The following is a 10,675-nucleotide window of genomic DNA, read 5'->3' as shown; positions in this document are numbered from 1 at the left end:
ACAGCACAGGCAAGACTCACTAATCCATCATTACCCCTGGCACATCTCCCTATGCCTGGCACAGACTGTGCATGATAAATGACTTTTTTTTTCATTTCATCAGTCTGTTTTATCCCCCTGCATTCCTAGAATGAAATAGTCCAAATATTTAACTTATCTCTATGTTTTACTTTCTAAAAAGTTCACCTAATAAAATGTATCATTTTTTTAAAAAAAGTTCTTAGGCAGTCTGGAATAATGCAGCAATGAATCAATGGTATCTGTTTCAGTGGGTTTTTTTTATATAAGTAGTTGCATTGATGTGTCATTCCAGTCGACAGGGCTGAGGTACAATCCGTTCTGACTGCATTTCATTGGGATGCCGAGGCAGCCCTCTTGTAATTCCTTTTGATCAAATCTGTGCGAAAGGTAAGTGTCAGGGCCCGAGAGAGCAGAGGGACTGCCCTGTGACTCCGGGAGCAGGGTCAGAACACACCAGCCTGGGCCACTGAGGTAGACAGCGAATTATAGTCTCCCTCCCCTCTCCCACCCACTCCCCTTCCCTTCAAACACACAACGAAAAAAAAAACTCCCGAGGAACACCGAGTGGGAGGATCTCCTGTGCAGCCAGTGTTGGAACCACAACCCAAAAAAAACTGGGATTCAGACACGCTGGCTGTTGCAGACAGGACCTGATGCGAATCTTTCTGGACGGGCGAGGAATGGCAAAGTGCAGGGTAACGGTGCGGACCGGTCAGTGCTGACAATGTCTGAGGTGAGGGCTTTATTTATTTTGTTTCTTTGGTTTTTAACTAACTGCCTGCAGCAGCATCGGGGGAGGCACTGAAAGTTTCGATTTGATCTTTTCAAAGAACTTCATGTAAATTCGCGTCAGTGTGGAAGGTATCTGGACATCAGGTCATTCAGTGCCGGGAAATGTGCCGGACGGAGTGAATTCCGAGGGACGAAACAAATCTAAGGGGTGGGCAGTGTCATCGAGAATTGCTGCCTTGTCTCTGAGCTGGAAACGATCTGCGTTTCCAGTGAAGCTAATTAGCTGCACGTCCTGACTTTATTGTTTGTAAATTATGTCGACAATCCTTGGGGCAGGATGTGTTTTCTTTGTGTCTGTGTCTGTATGTGTGTTTCTTTCTCTCAGATTGCTGAAGCAGTCAGCTTCATTAGTTCCATAATCTCGAGTGTGCTCGCTGCCTCCAACTCCTTCAGCCTGTCCTGCAGCACAGCGCGTTTTGGATGAGCTTGTAAGGATTTGTCAGCCAGATGTGACAAGATCATCAAGAGGCTGGGAAGAGGTGGGGGGGGGGGGGGGGGGGGGGTCTGATATTAATCAGCACATAGCTCTCAGCTAAACTTTCTGATGTGCAGTGTAGTAACATGTTTTTCTCATTTCGTACTTAGCTTTGTGACCACAACATTGCCACAGTGTGATTGCCTGTTCCTGGGTGTTAGCTTTCAAACCCCATAGTGGCAGAGGCAAGCTGTCTGCAGTGTGCAGGTGACAACTTGCTGTTAGGTACATTGATTCTGCAGTGAATTTACAAAGGGCTTTGATCCTGTGCAACTATCTCAGTTTTTCGTTACCTGAGGTAATCACTTTATTCTCAGTGTGTTTCATTTCCTTTTACTCTCTTGGTCTAAGAATCACACCCTCTAAACCAGCATTTACCAATTAAATTATCAGATTAACCATCCACACTTAACTGCCATTACACTCCTCAATTCCTAAAGTTGAATAGAGTGACACATTCCTGGTTGGCAGGTGAAGTTTTAGTTGAGTTGAAAAGCTTTTTATTGTTCCCCCCACCCACCTCTTTTTTTAACATAAAAAATTCCCAAACTGGGATCCAGGAGTTAAACCTCTTTATACACAAACTATGAATTGCCATCTGTTCAGTCAAAACAGATGCGTCTGTTGTACCTGCAGTTCTAATTCAGTTTAATATGCATTGTTTTATGGCCTGCTTAAATGAATGGATCTTCGCTATGCCAAAATGTGTTATTCCTGTTGTTTCTGAAAGTTTGGATGGAAGAAGCCCTGTGGGTGTATGTTATTGTCCACTTTGTTGCCGGGAATTTTCTGATGGTGAGAGTTGCTGTGGCTTAGTCGCTTTTAATACTTGGGGTGGTGCAGTTCTGTAGTTTTCTGTACTTGTATTTTGTAAGGCAGTTAGCGAGTTCGAAATTGTGATACTGGAACAATTGAATATTGCTGTGCATAAGCTACATTAAGACAGATTGAATTAGAATGTCCCAAGTATTGATGTCCACAGTACATTTATCCCAAGATCAATCTGCAATTCAAGTGGCATAAACAACTTAGTCCAACTTGGAATCAATTTTGCATAGATAGGTAACTTATTCAAGGCATTAATGCCAGGGATGAAGCTGAAATGAGGTTTTTTTAAATTCAAATCCATAAAATGCATCTTTAACAGTATAGGTTAAAATAAAAGGGTTCACAAATCAAATGTTTCCTAAGATGCATTTGATTTCTTTCCCCTTTCTGAATTATCAATATGCCAAAAAATGTTAACTGATGAATGGCTGAATATCAAAGGCTAACACACAAGCTGTTGACTGAAGTGGGCCATAGATTCCAGTTCGAACCAGGATCACACTTATTTTAAACAGACTGCAAGTCTTATGAAAGAATGAAATACTTAGTGTAGTTTCTCCAATCAGCTGCAACTAAAAATGTCAATTATTGCCCTAGTAAAATTTAAATAGCTGCATTAAAGTTCTGATGCGCAGAACAGGAGACTAATGATGTCTTAAGTGAATATAGAGAGTATTAAAAAGATGCAAATAATTTGGAATCAGTTCCATTTCTTTGTCAGTCTCACCGCAATGTGTAAACTCTACTATTTATAATCTGAAGAATATTCATAACGACCTGTAAGAAACTATTTAGACACAGAGTCAAATGCCAGTAGTTTCAGTGGGGAGTGCAAGTCTTGAAATGGAGAGACATGTACTGTGCTTATTATTCATTTTAAAATCCAGAGTTCCCAGTAAATACTTTTGAATCCTTTCCTCTGTAAATGGCAATTTATATTTTAAGTTTATATTTTGTTACAGTAAACAAGAAGTGTAGAGTCATTCTATGTTTGTCGAGTATCAGAATATAGTCGACAGTGTGGTGCTGGAAAAGCACAGCAGATCAGGCAGCATCCGAGGAGCAAGAAAATCGACATTTCAGCCAAAAGACCTTCATCAGGAGTGAACCTCACCCCTGACAAAGGGCTTTTGCCCAAAGCGTCGATTCTCCTGCTCCTTGGATGCTGCCCGACCTGTTATGCTTTGCCGGCACCACACTCTTGACTCTAATCTCCAGCATCTGCAGTCCTCACTTTTGCCTATAGAAATATATTGTGTATGGCCAAACATGTGTCCCAAATTTGTTGGTGTGGTATTTATTATGGTTAGAGACAGAACTTCCTTTACAAGTTTAGCTTGCTGTTTGGACAAGTCTCCTATACAGTGTTTGAGTATTTACATTTACAGGTATCTTTTCCCTATCTGTATGAGTTGCTTCGGTTCCCTTTACACACAACTATCCTCCTGTGTGAAATAGCCCTAACTAACTGACTTGTTCTTGCCTGTTATGACCTATGGTAAATTTGACAGTGTTCCTCAGCTGCCACTTACTGGAGTTTAAAATATCTTGCAAACCAAATTTAAATGCATTATATTTGAGGGAAGGTTATGTTTCTTTGTTTCGTAAATTGCTCCTTTTAATTTTAATAACTGGGTGACCTTGCTCCAGTTATGGTGAACTGCGATGCTTGTCAAACGTGTCCTGTGAAATCTCCTTTCCTACATCTGGGGCCAATAGTTAGATCATATTTTACTTTGCCGAACATGGTTGGGATAAGATTGTAATGAAATTTGCACAGGTCTTCCTGCTCAAAACTGGACACTGGTCTACATAAATAAGATTAATAGTAGTCAGTGACTGGGCTTTTTTCTGCTTGGCTTGAATGAGATTTTTTTCCTTCCCAGTTCTTCATGTGCCCATACTAGTGCCATCAGGTATTTTTCTCATAACTTTGTATTTAAGGTAGCAGAATTTCTACAGCACGGAACAGCTTGGATTGAGCTGTTTGCTTCAGGAGTAGAGTTCAAACTGTTCCATAACATAGCTAAGCTCCAGCTCATGGTTGAAACCTCATTACAACTGCCATGTGGCATCCACCCATCCTCATGGATGCTGTCACCAGCTATGCTTTTAGACCTCTGCTTTCAGATTCTCTATACCCAACCAGTTTTGGGATTGTGACCCACAGTGACTGAAGCTGCCCAAACTTACGTGACACGGAGAATGTGCAAACTCCTGAATATAAGGCACTCATGCCATCAATCTGCAGTTTAATGTAGATCATAGATACTTAAGCTGTGTATCTAGTTAATTGTAATGCCTGAACTCCTTGCAGCCTTCTTAATCTGCAACATTTGGCTACTTCGGAAACAGATACAATAGTCGGCTTATTGAAATAATCATGACATATACCTTGTTATTAGGTATCGTCAAGTTTGGAGATGCTCTGTTTTGAATAATCTTTGTTTTTGCTTAGAATCAAAGCTTCAATTTTTCAGAGCATGTCGTGAAATTATTTTGTAAATCTTCTAGCAACACAAAGGGATTAAACATCATTTGAGCAAACATTTAGTTAATATAAATGGGTGAACTATCTCAGTGGGTTCATTTATATGTGAGAAAAGCTTATTTTAATTGGAGATAATTCCACTAGTTTTGGTGCAATCTTCAAATCCAGTCCTTTCTGCCCTCGTTTCTGCATGACCTGACATTCAAGGCTGGCACCAGCTTCATCTATAATTTGTGCAGAGCCACTATTATTTGCAAGCACTCTGTTCCTTGAATTATTCCAGGTAATTGTTGGACTGTAGAGCCCAGTTTCTTTACTTGCTTTGTAACTTTCACTACCCATTCTAAACTCTCCAGTCATCCTTGTTTGAATCGTGAGGTGATATTGTCTTCAAATGAAGGAACTGAAGTGGTTTAGCTGTCAAGTTGCTGAAGTATTCTCTTGAAGTAGTTTGTCAGATAAGGGAAAGATTTATTAAAGTTGTTATCATACCCACCCCACTGTCCGAAAATGCTTATTTATAAATCTTCTAGATCCAATGCATAAGAGGGTCAAATCTGGATCCTCAAGTGGTTCATCTGAGATTCCTCTCTCTACTTGATGGTCTAATCTTGTCTCCCACCGTTGTGGTTCCCCTTTGGATGTTGTTCCACCTGCTGGATTACCTTTAGTATCACTTATGATATGCACTGCCTTGTTTGTCAGTAGTGACACAGCTTCCCATGCTGTCCATCTGGAGTCAGATGCTGCTTTCAATTTCCCAGTGTTTAACACCTACATATGCTGAGAGTGGAGTATTATCTATCCGGACACGCTGAGATGTTCATACACCCAGGCTGTCCATGTAGCACAGTCTTGCCACGCACCTGGCCAGTCCCTTCACTACAGGGGACTACAGTGTGGAATAATATGCTACGCGTCTCATATTGTCTCCTTATTCTACAGAAGTTATAAAAACCCCCATCAATACTGGGGAAAATGTGGGAAGGCCAGGACATATTAGGTGACAGCTGGTGCTGACATGAGATTAGCCCTCAACTCTGTTTAAGCTGTCGTCTGCTCTGGTCCCCAAACCCTTTGTTTATTTATCCTATCCATGCCCCTCATAATTTTGTAAACCTCTATAAGGTCACCCCTCAGCCTCCAACGCTCCAGGGAAAACAGGCCCAGCCTGTTCAGCCTCTCCCTGTAGCTCAGATCCTCCAACCCTCGCAACATCCTTGTAAATCTTTTCTGAACCCTTTCAAGTTTCACAACTTCTTTCCGATAGGAAGGAGACCAGAATTGCACGCAATATTCCAACAGTGGCCTAACCAATGTCCTGTACAGCTGCAACATGACCTCCCAACTCCTGTACTCAATACTCTGACCAATAACAGATCCTGTTGTAATCTGAGGTAACCCTCTTTGCTGTCCACTACACCTCCAATTTTGGTGTCATCTGCAAACTTACTAATTGTACCTCTTATGCTCGCATCCAAATCATTTATGTAAATTACAAAAAGTAGAGGGCCCAGCACTGATCCTTGTGGCACTCCACTGGTCACAGGCCTCCAGTCTGAAAAACAATCCTCCACCACCACCCTCCGTCTTCTATCTTTGAGCCAGTTCTGTATCCAAATGGCTAGTTCTCCCTGTGTTCCATGAGATCTAACCTTGCTAATCAGTCTCCCATGGGGAACCTTGTCGAACGCCTTACTGAAGTCCATATAGAGCACATCTACAGCTCTGTCCTCATCAATCTTCTTTGTTACTTCTTCAAAAAACTCAATCAAGTGATGACTATATTTTTCACTGGAGCTTGTCTTCCCTTCATTTGCAGTATTTTCCTTTGTATATCTTTCCAAATTATCTGCTAGTTCTTAGGTCAATTACTACGTCTAATTCATTGAACATTTCTACCCCCAGTATTGTACAATCACGAAGACACTGAATTGGACTGGGATTAACATCCCTTTTATTTCCAGTACCTGCCTTTGACTTTTATATGCTATCACCCATTGGCACCCTACTTTCTGAATGGTTATAGAATATCTGGTGAATGGCAAATGATGCATATTGATGCCCTTTGTTTTGTAACATTTAACACTGCCAGCTACTCTAATAATACTGTTATATACCTGTAAGGATCAGTTCCTCTTCACCTATTGAGGCTTTGTCTTGGCCAGGTTCTCAATGATACTGATCAGTTGAGAGTTTGACATGTCGGTTAGATTCTCGGAGATGCTACCAGGAATTGCATTGCCTTGTTTTGTCGGGGACCTGTGTTGTGATTGTCTGTTAATGTTATGGCACCCTAGCTGCTGGTCCAAAAGTCAAAAGGTGTCTATAGCCAAACTCTGTACCTTCACTTTAAATCCAGTCCTTTCTGCCCTCCATTCTGCTTCTATCTAACATGAAGTCATTGCTACATGGCCTGACATTTGAGGCTGGCATCAGCTTCTGTAATTTGTGCAGAGCTGCTGTTATTTTTAAACACTCTGTTCCCAGAATTACATCAGGTGAATAGTTGGCATGTACAGCCCAGTTTTTTAAACTTGAAACTTTAATTTTGTTGTCCATTCTAAACCTTCCAACCATTCTCGTTTGAATTGTGAGGTAATATTGTCTTCAACTGAAGTCAACACTGAGACAGCTGGAGTGGTTTAGCTGTCAAGTTGCTGAAGTATTCTCTTAAAGTAGTTTGTCAGACAAGGTAAAGGTTTATTCAAGTTGTTATCAATGTTTACAAAGCTAGCTTTTTTAAAAACACTCTGCTGATTGACTTGACCATATGACCATATTGTGTACTACTCAGCTGTCACAGTATTTGTACATCTGCATGAGACACAACAAATTATCTTTTGTAAACTATTTGTGTGGGTCAGTCCCAGATTTATTTGTGGTGGTAGTAATATGAACATATATCAACCAGAGTTAATCAATTATTAGCTAATTTTACAAAAAAAAAGCTAATATTACAACCTGCAACCAGAATCTTTGGTTTCAGAGCAAATTTAAATGCCAAATTGAATAAATATTTACCATGTAAACATTTGAAACCCATTACGTGCACTTAAGTTTTCTCATGAGAACTATCTTTTTCTGAAAGCACATAAATGCATTAATCAATATTAGAGCATGTCTTTAATTCATGTAAAATGTGTTGGCAATATTGGCTGGGATGTGCTACATTTCCAATAATAACATTTATTATGGTGTTATTTATCTGTTGGTTTTAACTTGAGAGAATAATTAGCTTCAAGTTCCCTTTGCATTGGCTCCATAGATATGTCACGGAAGAGGTTAGGCTGGGAGGGTGGGGGGATTTACTTTGCATTGTGACATTCCTCAGACACAGCAACAAGATGAAACCAGGTCTTGCCCTCACCATGCAGCTAGGATTTTCTGGAACCCCCCTATTTTGAGGTCAATAGGTCTGTTACTGTAGTCGGTCTATAAACAGAGAGTCCTTGTTAACCACATTAGAGTGGTGTTTTCCCTGTTTCTGTTGCTTGTGCATGTGTTGGTCAAGACTGCATGGGGCAATTTGGAGATTGAGGGAAAGGTATTATAATTGGACAGGGATTGGAAGCTGATCTGATGAAAGCTTCAGGAATATGTTCAAGCCACGTTTTTAAGCCTGTGCAGGGCCCAGCAGGGGATGGCTTTGGGTCAGGAGCATGCCTGGGTGATGGAAACAATCTGCATCACTGGAACATCTTATAGTTCATCCACAGGAGGAAAAATGGGCTTTGGTGTTAAATAACCTTTCCTTGCTTAAGTGTGTTAAATACCAGCTAACTTGTATCTACCTAGAGATCTGACACATGTGATAATCCCAATCTCTAAATCACACTCCTGTGAAAGCAGTGATAAGTACAGTCTAGTTATATCTGATACAAAGTTCACATAACTCCTCTTGTCCCAGCAAACTAGGAATGGCTTATCATACTGCAACACAGTGAGTGCCAAGTGTGTGGGTTTAACCAGTTGCGTAAGTATGTATCCAGCACAGAACATTTCAAGTCCAATTCATCAGAAGTACCTTAAGCAGCAGAAATTTAGTTTGTGGTGTTACCTGCAGCTGATTTTGTAGTTACTCTTCCAAGGTTCAATTAATTTGACCATCCAATTATCAATGCACCTTGGGGTACCTCAGAACTGCCTGGCCTAAGAATCTGATAACGAGACTAAAAAATTGATTCCAGTTACCCATTGTCATCATCAAATCAACTCAACTCTGAAGAGGTCCTACTTACTGCTACTAGTTGGACTTGTAAGCAAATGAATGGTTTAACCAGTCATGGTAACAGGCAAGACCTTTTCTGCTGAGCTAAAACACCCCAGGTGTAACTATGACCAATAAATTGATCATCAAACCTCAATCACATTGTTTCACTGCTTCTTGGAGAATATGTAAGATCCTCCCCACATCAATTGTGATAGTGAGTATTCTCAGTCCCAGACTGTTACCAGGTCAAGAAACTCCAATAAGTTGCGTACAAATGGAAATGAGGAACAGAAACAAAAGAATAGACAAGATAGTCTATAGTACAGTTGATGCTTTATGTTAAAAATAACCATGGTGGCTGATTAAGAGAATTGACTGTTTTGAGGCCCTCTTCTGAAGTTTTCATATGAAGATGTTAGATGTTGCTTTATAGAGCTTTAAGACAATGCTATAAAACAGTGTCAGAAATGGACTACAATTCAGGAATGCAAGAAGGTTCTTGAGTTAAATGCACAGTGATGGATTGAAGCTCAACATTATTTAAACCAATAATGGCTAAAATTTAAATATTTTTTATGGGAATTTATGTCTGGCTTGCAAAATGATTACTTTAAAATTGTTACAACATGGCTAGAAAGAGCCAGTCCAGATGGCATATAGCCATTATGTGAACTCAGGCTCCCATATCCAAGCCTGATTGTCGGGAACATTGGGCATCTTTGGGTCCCTTTTTATCTTTGATGTCTTTAGTTACATTTCAGAAAATTAATCCTGGCCACAAACTAGATACACGGGGGCTTTATTGCTCCCATGTTGCTACCAATGACATCTTGGCTGCAAATATCTAACTGATCAGACAATGAACAGAATGCCCTTTGGAAGTTTTGGTGGCAGTCCACATCACGTCCAGTTTATGCCTTGCAATTGCCCAATGATCCATTGTTACAGCTTCCTTTGGTTTCCATTTGATCAGCTTTTGGATTGCACGGATGATGAAGCTGGCTGAGAATGTGTGTCTTTGAAGAAATAATTTGGATTGTGCCTGCATTTAAATAAAGACAACTTTCTCCTTTTGAAATTTAAGCAATTTCTTTAAAAAATAAAAGAGCAACCAAAATGTTCAGTCTTTAGAATACAGTGAATCAATATTTTGTAACAGGATTGTTTCCTTCGCCCCACCCCCATAACAATCCTATGACATCAATAACTAAAAGAATAATCAAATACTATATTTTTTTCTCTGTACTGCCTGATTAAACCATCTCCTCAGAACTAAAGATGTTCCTCAGCTCTCATTTGGACCAAGTGGAGCATTATTTCTGTAAAGGAGTTAAGAAGACCAAGTTAGGAAACCTACCAACATGGCAGATACATCTTGATTAGAAGGGCTTCCTGGACAGAATGAGATTGAGGAAACAACCAAGACAGGCAGGTAGTGAACCGGCTGGCTGGAATACTCTCTCCTGTTTGCGGAGATGTTGACCCAGTTTTACTGGTGAATGTCAGACACTGATTCCCTCACCCTGAACCAAACCCACTTATAGACCTCCCATACCCTTCATATTCCCCTACCCCCTCTTTGAATCCTTCCCAGTCACTCACTCAGTATGTGGACAGACCTCACGATATTATTGAAAAGGACATGAAAAATACTCTAAATCATTCGTGCTGAAAATAAACTTTCATTCCGAAAACACATTCAAGAAACGTAAATCCTCTTCGTTGATGTAGGAGTTGGGATGTCACGTTGAGGTTGTACAGGATGTTGGTGAGGCCACTTCTGGGAGTACTGTGTGTGGTTCTGGTTGCCCTGTTATGGGAAGGATATTATTAAAACCTGAAGTGAGTTCAAAAA

At 40.4% G+C, this 10,675-nt stretch overlaps 1 protein-coding gene across 1 annotated transcript in view; it reads left to right on the top strand.

Annotated features, from left to right (window-relative positions):
* Positions 1–207: 207 nt before the first annotated feature.
* bnc1 (basonuclin 1) overlaps positions 208–10,675 on the top strand; it is a 122,505-nt gene continuing 112,037 nt past the window's right edge. The window contains exon 1 of the mRNA XM_043677583.1: positions 208–754. Within this exon, the coding sequence (XP_043533518.1) occupies positions 746–754 (9 nt within the window). The 5' untranslated portion in view covers positions 208–745. The remainder of the gene's footprint in view (positions 755–10,675) is intronic.

This window comes from Chiloscyllium plagiosum, chromosome 36 (genome assembly GCF_004010195.1).
Source record: "Chiloscyllium plagiosum isolate BGI_BamShark_2017 chromosome 36, ASM401019v2, whole genome shotgun sequence".
NCBI classification, from domain to species: Eukaryota; Metazoa; Chordata; class Chondrichthyes; order Orectolobiformes; family Hemiscylliidae; genus Chiloscyllium; species Chiloscyllium plagiosum.
Note: the sequence above shows the minus strand (reverse complement) of the source record. Positions and strands in the feature narration are given on the sequence as shown.